The sequence below is a fragment of the Ceratotherium simum genome, chromosome 26 (genome assembly GCF_057802395.1).
Source record: "Ceratotherium simum simum isolate JZ-2026a chromosome 26, ASM5780239v1, whole genome shotgun sequence".
NCBI classification, from domain to species: Eukaryota; Metazoa; Chordata; class Mammalia; order Perissodactyla; family Rhinocerotidae; genus Ceratotherium; species Ceratotherium simum.
The window spans coordinates 18813135-18829645 of NC_141925.1; the positions used below are offsets into that span (position 1 = coordinate 18813135).

At 39.7% G+C, this 16511-nt stretch overlaps 1 protein-coding gene across 1 annotated transcript in view; it reads right to left on the reverse strand.

Moving 5' to 3' along the window:
• Window positions 1–16511, reverse strand: part of LOC101398919 (transport and Golgi organization protein 1 homolog) — a 35674-nt gene that overhangs the window by 7498 nt on the left and 11665 nt on the right. The window contains exons 2-9 of the mRNA XM_087449225.1: window positions 12789–12865; window positions 8288–8419; window positions 4744–4765; window positions 2833–2921; window positions 2479–2556; window positions 2288–2386; window positions 1007–1079; window positions 700–838 (exon numbers count right to left, since the gene is read on the reverse strand). Coding sequence (XP_087305351.1) covers window positions 700–838; window positions 1007–1079; window positions 2288–2386; window positions 2479–2556; window positions 2833–2921; window positions 4744–4765; window positions 8288–8419; window positions 12789–12865 — 709 coding nt within the window. The remainder of the gene's footprint in view (window positions 1–699; window positions 839–1006; window positions 1080–2287; window positions 2387–2478; window positions 2557–2832; window positions 2922–4743; window positions 4766–8287; window positions 8420–12788; window positions 12866–16511) is intronic.

Sequence of the window (16511 nt, forward strand, 5' to 3'; positions counted from 1 at the left end):
GAGATGCAAAGAGGCTGAGCCGCCTTTGCACACATCCCTGGGCACAGAAGTCAAACAACTGGACTTCATGGTCAGTCAGCGAAGGTCACCCCAGAAAATCCTGCGGGCCTTAGCTGGGTCCCAGGAGACTTACACACTAAGAACAAAGGCAGACAGAAAACACACTGGCCTTAGGAGGGACTAAGCCTGCAGTGAGTGGTCTCAGTCGCTAATTGTATTAATAGGATTCAGTACTGCTGGCGTCCCTGATCACCTGCCAGATGTAAACTCCCATCTTTTCTGCAGCAAGATGACATCAGACTAGGCCTCAATTTTTCTGTAAATATTTTCTACCCAATGTCTAGAATTTAATAGGAAATGATAGACATATGGCAGGTCAGGACAATATGATGGGATTGAAACCTAGAGTACAATGTAAATGAACCCAGAGGGTTCCAGATAATGAAGTGATTAAAGCTGGTACCTGTACGCCCTCCAATCTTAAAGTAATCACAAATAAGAATCTCTGACAACCAGTTAGAATGGAAAGGAAGATGCAGATTACAAAAATCAAGGCAGAAAGGAGAAACAATTCTGTACTGACTGAATATGGCAAAAATACGGTGATAAATATTCTAAAAAAAATTATAATTCTCTACATTGGTCTACACATTCACTAATACAACAGTATTTGTAACAATCAACACATGAATAGCTTACTGTTCTGTGACCCACTTTCTTTGTCCACAGATTTCATCAACCATACGTGTGTTCTTCTTTAGCATTTCTAATTCGGCTTCCTTTGTCTCTTTAACAGATCTCAGTGCCTCACAGCTGTCTTCTAGTTTCTTTCTCCTTTCTGTAAAGCATAAAACCATTTTCTTTGTGTGTGTGCACATGTTCCAAATACTTGGTAATGATGGGGAGAGAAGAAAGGAGAGAATCCTGAAGGCAAGAAGTCATTTTTTACCTTCTCACTGCAAACTCATTTTTACTATATGGGGTTTCTTCCCAACAAGCAACATACCTTCCAGATTACGTTTATTAGACCTCGAGGCTGTCTGCTTCGAATCCTTGAATTCTCCACTCACATCTCCTGACTTTAAGAGAGATTTGAGAAAAGGTATTCAAGAAGTAATGATTGTACAACAATGTGAATGTACTTAACACTACTAAAATGTAGACTTAAAAATGGTTAGATGGTAAATTTTACGTGTATTTTATCTCAATTAAAAATAAGAAAATTAAAAAGGAAGTAATGATACTTAGTTCTCTGATTTATATAATCTATGGGAGTAACTTTTTGTTATTTGCTCCTTTTTGATCTTAAGCTGAGCATCTTCCTTCTGTACATGCTGTTCTTCAGACTTCAATTTCAGTTCATTGACACGAATTTCATTCAGGGGGATTCAAACCCAAAGCAAAACATCCTCACTAATGACTTAGTTCCCAAGAAGAAAAATCCCTAATTCAATAACATATAAATTTAATATTCTAAGACATGACACATTTGTTCTTCACCAAAGCTAAGGTCTACAATGAAATTCTTGCAGCAAATATAGGTAGTTTACTTCTGAAATTCCTGAGGTGTTCACTGAAATATCAACTTTTAAGTTTTCTGTAGATTTTTCTTTTCTGATATTTGCATGTAGGATAGAAATAAAACATGTACTGGATTTCAATAGAAACTCTGGGCGACATGCTAAAAAGAAGACATGCCAACAAAACATACCCCACATCAGCCCCTGTATCACTAAAAGCAGTAGATCCGGTTTGAGCCAAGGAGAAAAGTCAAACACATAAAGAAATGAGGAACTCAGAGAATAGTTGAAGTCAGAAATGTTTCCTGGGCGCTCTGACTTTCCTACATTCAAGACAATGGGATACTTGACTGGGGGACAAGGCAAAAGCAAAGAAGGCCTAAAATCTTGAAGCCAAACAGCTCAAATGAACGGCTCTTCTTAGTGAAAGGTAAATATTGTCACGAGATTCACTTTGAAAATTCTCTGCTCTGTACTAAGAGGGACAGGACTGTCCAACATGGCTAGAAATCTCTAGTACCCTCTCCTACACTTTCTCAGTTCTACGTTTCTTGGAGGGGAGGGAGTGCTGAATGATATAAAAAAATTACTCAGGGTTGTAAAAACAGAAAAAAATTCTTCCTAAGTCCTTAAATTAAAAAAGGCACTGTGGTATTAGTACTTGAAATGCAGTGAACAGCATGGAAGAATGCAGGGCTCAATTCACCCAGCGAACAAAAAGGCTCAAAAGTCAAATTATGGTAATAACTTAGTAGCAAAACTCTCACCAAGTCCTGATTCTCCCTGTTTCGATCTCTGTCAGATGCCAGTTCAGCAGATATACTTTCAATCATGTCATTAATGCTTCCAAGCATTTTGATGTTTTTCTTAAACAAAACATATAGAAATTAGTCATATTTATTCATTACTTTTATTTCTGTTTTTAGAGTGTAATCTAGGAAAAAGGAGGGATTTTTACCTCCAATTTATGTGCTTCATCACCAAGAATCTTGTTCTGCCTCTTATTTTCTTGAGCAGATTTCTTTGCTTCATTGATCTATACAAATATGTAATAATGGATTCAGAATTCAAAAATATTAATCATAGTGATAGTGAAACCTATTTCCTATGGGTATCTCCTTTTATATTGTTACAGATATAAAAAAAAGTGGTACTTTATGTATAAGATGCTTGCTTTGAATTTAGACTGTTATACAACGTAATGAAATGGAACACTAGAATGAAAGAAGAGACAGCAAAATAAGTGAACTAGAAGAAAGAGGAAGTACTTCAAGGTGAAGCCATGAAAATAAAAATTAAAGGATGATCATACCTTCTGTTCATAAACAGATATTTTTTTGGCCAGTTCTGAGTTTTCTTTCAAGTAATTCTTCTTCTTCTCAGAAATTTGATGTAAATTAACTAAAAAGAGATAAAAAGCATTTCTCAGATTATTACCAAAAGCAATAAAATTGAATTACCCCAATGTGTCAACAGCAAAGGCACATTATTGACACTATGAGCTAAATAACTTTTTAGCACGACTATGATCCCTGAAGAAAGCAAGTTTCAGTTAGTGGCATTTTAAATGTAGGGAACAAATATGAAAATAAGAACCCTAATTCAATGAGATTCCTACTTAATCTTTTTTCAAAGACGAGGAAACACAATACAATGTCTTAGCCTAACATCCCATCATTAGGCAATATTCTTAGAAAATGTGAACAGTTCAAACAGCCCTGTCATCTCAGAGGGGAAACAGAGAAAATTCAAGCATCCTATGTACTTATATTCTGTCCTCCAATTATCACATAAAATAAACAGATCAGTGCAATTGCTTTTAAAAACAAAAATCAAAATGAAAAAAGACAAAAAAAAAAACCTGACTTCTTCCAGGTTTCCCCCACCTTTTAATACTACCGAGAGAGATTCCTCTAAATGTCACTTGACGGGCTACTGAAAAGCCTCTCACACCTTCCTGCTGCCCAGCAGATTCCCTTTCATGAGAGCCAGGGTGAGAGGCTCAGGAGGACAAGGTCTTTGGAATCAAACACACTTGGGTACAATCTCGGCTTTACCACGTAGTTGCTAGAGGACCTGGATAACTCACAATCCCTATAAGACAATATCCTTCAGCCCCAAGATGAGAATGTTACCGTCCACCATTACAGGAATACAGCACATGTAAAGGACCCAGTAACAGATGGATAACACATGGAAAGCTCCAGAACAGAGCCCACAATTCCACACTCCTCTCAGAGGCATTGAATTCTCTCACCTGACTACAAAGTGCAAACTTATCTTCTATTTGCCCAACATGAGAGCTCTGATACCCTGATCACTCTTCTCACCACCAGCACTGCTGCATTCGCTGTGACAAACACCAGCAGCTGAGGGCCTACTAAGTGTCAGGCAGCCACCCTGGCTCTCAACAGACAGCACCACTTAATCATCACAGTCTAGGAAGCCCGTACAGAACGTCTTATCCCTATTTTGCATCGGGTTCATTTCCACCCATTCTCCACTGGCATGAGTGGCTCCCTCCCCTTCAGACTCATAACCCAGGGTTGTGACACACAATTTGCCTGGCAATATCTGGGTTTTTCTCTAAGCCATAAGCTTCTTGATAGGATCTAGTAGTGTTGTATCATCTCTACATTTCACCAAGAGCCAGGTCATGTCAACATATTCACTCCAAACTTCAGCCTCATGCCATCACTTGCTTCCTAAACCTTTCTATGCAAAATTAAACTCACCCTATCGTCCCTACTCCCATGATCCATTCCTCCAAGGGTCTCTTATCTCAATAGGTGGCAACTCCCCTTATGTTGTCATTTAGTTTCCAACCCAGGAAGAGTAAAATTTTCAAGCGTTAAAAAGTCAATTAGCAGGGCCGGCCCAGTGGCGCAAGCGGTTAAGTGCGCGTGCTCCGCTGCGGCGGCCCGGGGTTCGCCGGTTTGGATCCCGGGCGCACACCGACGCACCACTTGTCAAGCCATGCTGTGTTGGCATCCCATATAAAGTGGAGGAAGATGGACATGGATGTTAGCCCAGGGCCAGTCTCCCTCAGCAAAAAGAGGAGGACTGGCAGATGTTAGCTCAGGGCCAATCTTCCTCACACACACACAAAAAAAGTCAATTAGACATCAGAAGTCACTGTATTTACTCCCAATTAAATTAAAACCCACATCAAACACTAGAACTTAGAAAATATTACAAAGGAAACTAAAGCCTAAACTCTTACCTTGATATACTCGAGGCTTTACCTAGGAGAGGAAGAAACAAAATTAAATATGATGTCAAAACATATTATTAGTAAAAATCCATCATTCTGACAAAATATCAAAATAATAATCCACTGAAATTATAATCATAATTTTGTTCAGCATAATGATTAAAAATAAGGGAAAATTATAATTTCCTGTTTAAGTCATAAAACTTCACAAGCATCACTGATAAAGAGCACAAAAGTAAATAACTTATTTTTGACCAAAAGATCTGTTTATGCTCTATTAAGTGAACATTAATCTATTTAATTTTGATAATGGATATGGCAAACATTTTTATAAACACTCTAGTGCATCATTTACCTGATTTTTTTTGTCAAACCCAATATCCACACTGACATTCAGAACCTGGGATTGTTTTAAAAGCCTCCAAAAAGACTTAAAAAGAAAAAAAGAAAAGGCAAAATCTTTATACTAAGATATACCTCTTTCAGTCAATAGAAAGCCTTTCTGAAATCTTGCAGAGTTGGCTGATTGCTGAATTAATAAACAATTACAGCACATCAGGTCCTATGATTTTCCCAGACCACTAAAAACAGAGGGTCATCAAATGAGAAAGAGAGTGGGAGATGGCTAGAGAACAAGCACAATAAACAACAGAAATGACAGCTAATATTTCAAGAAAGGGCAAAAAGTGCTTCCCAGACCCGAGGCATCCCCTGTGGAATTACAGCTCAATAAAATCCAGGCAGGGCCCCATTTTAATACCACGGAAAGACACATTTTCTTGACCCCTAAAACATATTTCCCCATTCAAGAGTTTTAAATGATGATCAGACACTGAGGTCAGCCCAAAAAACATGCCAAGATATTGGAATATCATTACAGTATCAAAAGCCAGTCAAAATAATAATGTCATAGGAAAATGCATCCATGGAGGGCAAACAGAAAATCTCAGATATTCCTTTAACTTCACAGGATGCTCAGGAAACAGTGAACTTCCCTGTTCCTTGTCACCCAACCCCACAGGCAGGGACAAGTGGGAAGTGGGATGGGCTCAAGAAATACTTAATATTTCTTTTTATTTTTTTTTAGAAATACTTAATATTTCTTTGTGTTTTCTTTTTGAAGGGAAGGGTTTGTAAATTGTAGTTTTCTCATTGAAAATATATCGTTGTCTTACTCAATGAGTTCTTTACTAAAAAGATTAGAATATTTTACAAAGTTAACTTCCATTTCAAACGTTAATTTGTGTTCAAGTTAGTGATCTAAAGGAAATAAGAGAGCTGGACTCCTGGATTCTGATCCAGCTTGTAAGGAGCTTGGAAGCCGTCACTCCTGTCCACATAACAAGATACAAGCTGAACAAACTGAAGGTCAAAAACTCTTCATAGATCTATCAGAGAACTGATGTCACAAATGCCGCCTGCAGAATCAGAGACCCAGACTGGCCATTACAGAAAATCACCACTTATTGGAGCAGAAGCCCAAGGTCAGAAATCTCTGCAGAAACCAGAACACCATGGTAGAAAAGACTTACTGTAATTGACGAATTCCTGGATGCTCAGTGTGGACAAGCAAGAGATTTAAAAATGCCAGGGTGCCCAATCTGGAAGGGTTCCCATACTTGTGTGAGTTTTATCTCCAGAAATCCTAACAGTTTCTCACAGTAAATACTGGAGAAAAATCCCCTCATGCTATTGGCAGGGAGAGGGGAAAAATAGCTATTTAGAAATAAACTCATACTATTCTTTTCTTCTTAAAAAGACTTGCCCACAAGAGAAACTACTTTAGCAGAGACTTACTGGTGTTTTTCCAAAGACTAAGTGACCTAGGTGAAGGGAAATACCCAACTCCAGAGCTCTCTCTTCTTCCTGTCTCACCTAAGAGTAAACTCAGCCTAACCACTAGCCAGATAAATATAAATCCTCAGACTAAAGGCACGTTTACCTCAATTTTTCCTTTAAACCAGGACACGACATCCAGCTTTCAACAAAACCCTACAAGGCAGACTAAAAGAAAAAACCACACAGGTTGAACACAGAGAGAAAGCGTTAGAATCACACTCAGTAGGGCAGAGATGATAGATGATGGAATTATCAGGCTAAGAATTGAAAACCATGATGATTAACATGCTAAGGGCTCTAGCAAAAAAAGTGGACAACATTCAAGAAGAGATGGTGAATATAAGCAGAGATGAAAATTATAAGGATCCAAAAGAAATTCTAGAAATCAAAAACCCCATAACAGAAATGAAGAATGCCTTTGAAGTTTTCATTAACAGACTCGACATAGCTGAGGAAAGAATCAACGAGTTTGAAAAAATGTCAGTAGAAATTTTCAAAACAGAAATGCAAAGAATAAAACACCAAAATACAGCACACAAAATCCAAGACCAGTGGGACGATTACAAGATGTAACATATACATAATGGGAATACCAGCAGAATAAAGGAAAGGAGGAAATATTTGAAGCAATAATGACTGAGAATTTTCCAAAATTAATGATAGTCACGAAACCATAGATCCGGGAAGCTTAAAGAATTCCAAGCAGGATAAATACAAAACAAGAAAAAATGTACACCTAGACATATAATATTCCAACTACAGAAAAGCAAAGACAAAAAAGTTTAAAAGAGGCAAGGGGCAGGGCAGGGGCAGGGGAGTATAGCGTTTTACCCATAGAGGAACAAGGATAAGAAGTACATTCAACTTCTCTTCAGAAATCGTCATCAACAAGAAAATAGAATGAAATATTTAAAGTATTAAAAGAAAGGAACCATTAACCTAGATTTCTGTAGCCAGTGAACTTATCCTTCAAAACAAGACTACAGAGTAAGGAAAATTATCAGGGATAATGAGGGGCATCACTTTTATGGTAAAGGGGTCAATTCTCCAAGAAGACATAGCGATCCCTAACATGTGTGCATTAACAACAAAGTGGCAAAATTCACGAGGCAAAAACTGACAGAACTGCTAGGAGAAATAGATGAATCCATTATTATAGCTGGAGACTTCAAAACCCTCTATCATTGACAGATCCAGCTTACAGAAATTCAATAAGAATACAGTTGAACTGATCAGCATCTTCAATCAAATGGATCTATTGACATCTGTAGAAGACTTCATCCAACAGCACAATATACATTCTTCTCAAGTTCACATAAAACATTCACTTAGATACACCATATTTGGGCCCATAAAATACATCCTAACTAATTTAAAGTAAAAGAAATCATAGAAACTATGTTCTTAGACCACAATGGATTCAAACCAGAAATCAGTAACAGAAAGATAGCTGGAAAACTACAAAAAATTTGGAGACTAAACAACACACTTCTAAAGAACACACGGGTCAAAGAAGACATCTCAACAGAAATTTAAAAATAATTCAATCTAAATGATAATGAAAATAGGACTTATTAAAATTTGTGGGATGCAGTGAAAGCAGTACTTAGAGAGATATTTGTAGTATTGAATGAAATAAAAGGTCCAGTGACTGTCAAAATTCGTACTCATTTATGATTAAAAGTCTATCCTTAAAGTACTTTAGTATACTCACAGCAAGGACGGTTCTCCAGAGGAAAATTAAAAATGCAGAAATTCCCAAACAAGTAATAATAATGGTCAACTTCCACAGAATTCCAAAAACATCAGGCCCAAGACGGAAATAGTCAGGCAGAATATGGACTGGCTGAAATAATAATGGAGATCATGAGGAACCTCAAAGACATTTACAATACATCTGTCACAAAGAGTCATCTTTAGAAACCCTAAACCAGCCTCCAGGAGGTAACCACACCTCTCAAATATCTCCTCATGGAGGAGAGGGAAGACAGATGGATTAAAAGGAGAAGGAGGAAACTTTTGGGAGTGATGAGTGTGTTTACTATCTTAATGTGGTGATGGTTTCATTGCTGCAAACATATGTTAAATATCAACAAATTGTATTCACTAAAATGGTGCCGTTATTATACAAAAATTATACTGCACTTAAGCTGTAGGAAAAAAATCTAATACGCACACTTGGAGATTTTATTTTGCTGACAAACACAATGCAAATATTTTTTAAATAGTCAACAGATCATGAACTATGAACTTATAAACCAATTAAAATTCAAAAATAAGTAAAATCAAACTTAGAGTGGACGGGAAGCCTCAGTCTTCTGTTGTATATTCATGAAGTACCTGGATAAAATTATTTGGAACATCACCAAAAATATACCCAAATGTATGGAAGAATGGGAAAAAATAACAATGAAAAATGTGTGCTAAAGATACAAATGAGAATAATATATAGAGAGAAGTTTATAGAAATGTACATAACTGAGAGACATGGGCAGCTGCTATTATAATAACACTGGGATTATTACTCCCACAAAAATTAATTCCAAATTTTTGTTTAGCCCAAGTTTCTAAATCTATTGGGGTTTTCTTTCAATGTTCACTTTGATTCTGAACCAGAGCACATAATGTCAGATTTCTGAAGTACATAAAGATTTTCATAACAGTGTGATCTTGTATATTATGATTAAAACTATGAGAACTGTAGTTAGTTAAAAACACACTTCCAAATAGCCAATAAAAAGAATACACATTCGTATTTTACAGTATTGCACCTAAATCAATCAATAGCAATCATGAAAATTAATTTGTAAAGGAATACAAAATTTCTAGGATGTATGTTCATTAAAACAAAAGGCAAACGTCATTTTACAAAATACTTACACCTGTAAGTATTTTAGAAGACAACAGACTCACAATGTAATTCCCACTAATCCACATACCAAGCTTTAGTTTTGTGCAAATAAAACTTCTCTAGAAAGTGTCCTCTGAAATCTATAATGTTTTCATTTTCAGCCCTCACAGCTGGGGTCAGTAAAATGTGTGCTCGTGGGAAACGTACACTGTCTTTGAGTCGCCACCGTCTGAGAGACAGCAGTAGCTCTCAGCACAATGGTTAAACATGTGGATCAAACGCACAAAAAAGACAAAGACCATCTTGTCACTACCTGGTAAAACATCCCCAATCATGGGCACTCTTGTTACATCTGGCAACTGTTGGGAGCTGATATCAGTAGTTCACTCCTACCTGGATTCGATCCAATGGGGCCCATAAACCTGAGGTTCTGATACTCAATGGCCATGGGCAAGGGAGGAGGTGGAAACACAAGACAAGTGAGTTTATCCAGGTGCTCAAAGATCAGGTAGGAAAGAGAGCTTAACTCATCTATGAGAATGCAGCCTAGGCAGAGGGGGGAAAATTCCAATAAAGACTATCAAGAAATTTCTGCCTTCATAGACTCAAAGGAAACAGAATAGATTCTTCTTCGATTGCAGGTATTCATTGGGATGATTCTGCCTCAATATGAGGGTTGTTCCTGACCACTGGACCTTTCCAGATCCCTAAGAATCTGATGCATGCCAGTCAAAACAAATCTACTTATCTCTAAGGGCTGTTCTCAGTCTCTCTCTCTCCTCTCAGGGTAGAAGTGTTTTTTAATGAGAGAGTGAAAACTTTCACAGTAGGAATCTGGAATTTCTTTAATGTCCAATTCTAAGGACATTAAGGAACCTTTTTGCTTTGAGTAAGTCAACACTCTGGACATGAACACTTTACTAAGGAAAGGACAACTCATTCACCTCCTGGTCATGTCACTCCTAATGATTTCCCCATTATAAACATCCCAGCAGGATGCAGCCACTTATTTTCTGATGGACTTCTCAGGGCTCCCATCAACCTGGTTGGACACAGAGTCCCTGGGGGCAGCTTCCAAGAGCAGAAAGGAAGGGACGACTCAGAAGTTGCTAAAAGTCAACAAGCCAGAAAGCCCAGAGCACAAGTGACATTCCACTTTTTAACAGACTAGCACCAAGACCAACGCTTAGATACCCCTGTTCCCAAGGCTGCCAACCTTCACATATATGAACCACGTACTCACAGGGAAACAAACTACACATGAGATGGACCCTACACCTGCATAGCTTGAAGCAGGATCTTGACAAGGCTTCCAGGAGCTTGTCTAATTCCCATGACTCCTATTAAATAAGAGTTCCTTACATTATAAAAACAACTTTATTGAGATATAATTCATATATCATACAATTCTCCCATTGAAGACTTACAACTCCATGGCTTTTAATATATTCACAAATCCTTCCTTCTTGATGCTATAAAGTTACTACTTTCAGGTTTCCATCCTATTAACCCTGCTGTGTTTGGTCCAAGCAATGCTGACAGGACCCAGAACTTGATGTGGACAGCTGTGGCCAGAACCCATTCAGGCGGGTCAAGCAACCTGGCCTGAGGTCCTCAGTCTTCAGGAATGTCTGAGTTCCCATCCAGGAACCCATGAAAAATTTATTTACCCACCATGTGAAAGAGCCCAATAAGAAGGAGGAAACATCTGATGTCCAATGTCTACTCACGTTTGTGTCTGGGTAACCGGGAAACCCGAGCAGGAGGAGCCAGAAGACCAACCTCTGCGCCTGCATGTCCTGGTCCTCTCAGGGGATTGTGGTCAGGAGGAAGGAGGTGTGGAGGGAGGGATGCAAAGGGAGTGAGGAGAGGGGTGGGGGAGGAAGGGGGTGAGGGGAGAAGTGGGGAGTGGGTCGGGGGAGAGGTTGGGAATTGGGGGTGGGATTGGGGAGGGGGTGTGGCAGGAAGGGTGGTTTTGGTCACCGGGGAGGAGGAGAAGAGGGGTGTCAGGGAAAGTACTGGGTCAGATCAAGTCCTAGAGGGGAAGGAGGAGGGTTCAGACAGGTCAGTAGGTCAGTAGGTCAGCAGGACACAAGGAGCAGTGAAGTGGACTCTCAGGAGCAGTTGGAGGGGACGAGGGCTTCGTCTTCCTCCGAGTCTTCTCCCGTCTGGGCGCTGCCTTAGCAACCGCGATGCTTTATACTCGCCTTTGACCAATCCCCTGCCTTCACCCCGGTTCATCACCGTGGACACCGTGTGACCTCACTTTTAGAATGCCCCTCCCCCACCCAGTGCCTCACCAGGAGCCACTCCAACGACAGGTCCCCTCTGAAACCTTCACAGACCTTCTGGTTTCTGGTCCTACCCAACCCAGGTCCCCTGTCCCCCACTTCTGGCACTCCCTCCTTCCTTTCTGACATCCCAAGGTGTCTCATCGCCATTGGCTGAAAAACAGACAAAGCAAAGCGTGACTTTGAAGTGAAGTGAAAAGAAGAATCAAATACACGAGTAGAGTGTACTCAGGCTGAGAAAAGGGTCACAGGGGACTTGGGTCTGGGAGGGGATGTTGGGAGAGGGGGAGGTTGAGGCTAGGAGACTCCAGAGGGAAAAGGGACCAGAGAGAAGCTTTGCCCAGGGCCCAGCTTTGCTTGGGGTGTGCCCTGCTCAGAAGATGAGGTCAAACCGGCTGGCCATGGTCACACCCCTTGCTCCTTGACCTGGGACCAATGGTCAGTCATTGCTGTGGTGATGATAATATTGTCATATGATAGTCCTGCTGATGTATTATTGTTATTGTTGTTATTGTGGGAGAGGGTGAGGCCACTCTGACACATGGCAGGGTCCTGGGGAGGCTCGCCTCTCTCTCTCTTCTCTCCTCAGGATCTGCTAAGCTCCATGCAACACCTCCACTCTAAGTGCACCCTGTCAGGGTCCCTGTCCCTACCCTGGGCCCTTGTCCCCAGAGCAACCCTACCCTGGTCACTCTCTGGCATCAGGACCCAGACACAGCCCTTCCAGAAGTGCTCATATCTATTGATGTGATTCATCTGACACCAAACTGCTTCCCTAAGGTTTACAACAGTTTTTACCTCCTCCAGGAACATTTTTTGTGAACCATGTTTCCACATAGTCTGGCCAACATTGAGGATCAGGAAATTTTTAGCAACTTTACTTTTTTTAAGTTAATATTTTAACGTGACATTTGTAAAACTTAACATTTTTCTTTCTTGTGTGAAATCTCTATATAAATGTCGTCTGAACATTTGTTTATATTTGTGTATAAATTGGTCTAAACATTGTACAAAAGTTAAAAAAAATCCAACAAGTGTTTTATGAGCCACTGGTATATAGGAGCTGAACTCACCTGTAGTTCTGCGTTTCTTCTGCAGCCAGTTTCAGTCTCTTCTCTGCCACTGAGAGCTGCTGCTCCTTTTCCCCCCGCTCACGGTCTTTCATTCTCAGCTTCCTAAGAGGGGAAAGACATATGCATTATCCAGTAGCCCATGTGAAATTCTGCCTTTCTTCCCTCCCAGAAATCGAAAGGGCAAGGTTTCAATGTCCCCTCCGATCCTATCCCACAAATGCATAGATGGACAAACATAATCAGAGGAAAGAATTTACGCCCCCCATTAGAGCACAAAGAAAAATCAAACTCCATCCTGCTGGCAAGTCTTTGGCAATTCTGAGCTTCTCTTCACAGATCTGTGTTCCTAGTCATTAGTAAATGAACTAAACAAATATAAAAAGCACATATGAGATGCACCAAGTGCCCTCCCAGGCTCAGGCTCTTGTGACTGGGACAGCATAAGCTCATTTTCTTTCAGCTCATCACAAGTGAGCACATTAGGATGAAGTAGGGGTTCATGACTTGTCTGATTTCTCCCAGGGAGAGACCTGAGGCCATGACACAGCCATAGATCCTTCCTGGACATGGGGTCATAACATCGGACAATTAACTACTAGACACTTCTACAGTTCAAGAGTGGAACTCCTGCCACCTACTTCAAAGATCCTAGTTGAGGAGAATGGAAACCATGCTGAATGAAAAATTATCTGAATCGCCCCATAATCAGGATATCTCCTGAAAATGGAAAACTTTCAAATTGAGGATATCAATAACAGGTAGATTGATTTCATTAACAAGTACCTTGATTTCACTGACAGTGAAGGCTGCAAAGGGCAATGGCTTAAGGCAGATTTGTTGTGTTGCCCTCAAACTACTTTGTTCAAGGTTCTGATTCAAAAGATTCTCAACTTGACATTGGATTTGCTAGGGATCACACACAAAATTAAAAGAGCTCTAGGAAACAGGGACAAAAACACTAAAGAGACAAAGTTCACACATTTGTTTCTGGCCACCCAACCAATCTTTCAGCAAATGCTTTCTGGACTGGCTGGAACATAGTGGGTGCATTGTAAGGTGATGGGCATATAGAGAGAAGTAGGGCACTATCCCCACCCTAAAACATCTCATAGTTTAATGCAAACAAGATGCCAGTGAGGACAGAGCAACCCTACCCCAGCCCTGGGCAGGGAGAACACAAACCTGGCTCTTGAGGGAGTATAAGAAAAGTTTTGCCTTTGAACATGGATGAGTGGTTCTGAAGTCCCTCATCTCCCACTGAGAACCATAGGAAACATTGGCCAAAATATGAAATTCATGATAGAATGCACCAGATTGCTAACAAGCCAGTAAAGAGACATGAGGCCAAGACGGAGAAGAAGGATGCCCAGGATTAAGGTCAGCCTGGCATTTGGGGCCACTTTCCCCAAGCTTCATCAACTAATCCCAGAGGAGACTTCTGAGATGCAAAGATGCTGAGCTGCGTTTGCACACATCCCTGGGCACAGAAGTCAAACAACTGGACTTCATGGTCAGTCAGCGAAGGTCACCCCAGAAAATCCTGCGGGCCTTAGCTGGGTCCCAGGAGACTTACACACTGAGAATAAAGGCAGACAGAAAACACACTGGCCTTAGGAGGGACTAAGCCTGCAGTGAATGGTCTCAGTTGCTAACTGGATTAATAGGATTCAGTACTGCTGGCGTCCCTGATCACCTGCCAGATGTAAACTCCCATCTTTTCTGAAGCAAGATGACATCAGACTAGGCCTGAGTTTTTCTGTAAATATTTTCTACCCAATGTCTAGAATTTAACAGGAAATGATAGACATATGGCAGGTCAGGACAATACGATGGGATTGAAACCTAGAGTACAATGTAAATGAACCCAGAGGGTTCCAGATAATGAAGTGATTAAAGCTGGTACCAGTACGCCCTCTAATCTTAAATTAATTACAAATAAGAATCTCTGACAACCAGCTAGAATGGAAAGGAAGATGCAGATTACAAAAATCAAGGCAGAAAGGAGAAACACAATTCTGTACTGACTGAATATGGCAAAAAAATGGTGGTCAATATTCTAAAAAAATAATAATTCTCTACATTGGTCCACACATTCACTAATACAACCGTATTTGTAACTATCAACACATGAATATCTTACTCTTCTGTGACCCTCTTTCTTTGTCCACAGATTTCATCAAGAATGACTATGTTCTTCTTTAGCACTTTTAATTCTGCTTCCTTTGCCCCTTTAACAAATCTCAATGCCTCACAGTTGTCTTCTAGTTTCTTTCTCCTTTCTGTAAAGCATAAGACAATTTTCTTTGTGTGCACGTGTTCCAAAGAACTTGGTTGTGGTGGGGAGAGGAGAAAGGAGAGAATCCAGAAGGTAAGAAGCCATTTTTACCTTCCCACTGCAAACACATTTTTACCATATGGGGTTTTCATCCCAACAAGCAACATACCTTCCAGGTTACATTTATTAGATGTCAAGGCTGTCTGCTTGAATCCTTGAATCCTCCACTCATATCTCCTGACTTTAAGACAGATTTGAGAAAAGATATTCAAGAAGTAATGATTGTGCAACAATGTGAATGTACTTAACACTACTAAAAGGTACACTTAAAAATGGTTAAATGGTAAATTTTATGTTATGTGTATTTTACCATACTTAAAAACAAGAAAATTAAAAAAGAAGTAATGATGTTTAGTTCTCTGATTTATGTAATCTATGGGAGTAACTTTCTGCTATTTGCTCCCCATCTTGATCTTAAGCTGAGCATTTTCCTTCTCTATATGCTGTTCTTCACACTTCAACTTTGCTTCATTGACATGAACTTCACTAAGGGGAATTCGAACGTAAAGCAAAACATTCTCACTAATGACTTAGTTCTCAAGAAGAAAAATCCCTAATAGATAACATATAAATTTAATATTCTAAGACACCACACTTTTGTTCTCCACCAAAGCTAAGGTGTATAATGAAATTCTCGCAGCAAATATAGGTAGTTTACTTCTGAAATTCCTGAGGTGTTCATTGAAATATCACCTCTTAAGTTCTCTGTAGATTTTTCTTTTCTACCATCTGCATGTAGGATAGAAACAAAACATGTACTGGATTTCAATGGAAACACTGGACGACATGCTAAAAAGAAATGCCAACAAAACATGTCCCACATCAGCCCCTGTATCATTAAAAGCAGTAGATCCAGTTTGAGCCAAGGAGAAAAGTCAAACACATAAAGAAATGAGGAACTAAGAGAATAGTTGAAGTCAGAAATGTTTCCTGGGCGCTCTGACTTTCCTACACTCAAGACAATGGGATACTTGACTGGGGGACAAGGCAAAAGCAAAGAAGGCCTCAAATCTTGAAGCCAAACAGCTCAAATGAACAGCTCTTCTTAGTGAAAGGTAAATATTGTTACCAGATTCACCTTGGAAATTCTGTGCTCTGTACTAAGAGGGACAGGACTGTCCAAATAGCTAGAAATCTCTAGAACTCTGTTCTACAATTTCTCAGTTCTACATTTCTTGGAGGGGACGGAGTGCTGAATGATATAAAAAATTAACCCATGGTATAAAAACAAAAATATTCCTAAGTCCTTAAATTAAAAATGGCATTGTGGTATTACTACTTGAAAGGGCAGGGAACAGCAGGGAATAACACAAGGCTCAATTCACCCAATGAACAAAAAGGCTCAAAAGTCAAATTACGGTAATAACTTAGTAGCAAAACTCGCACCA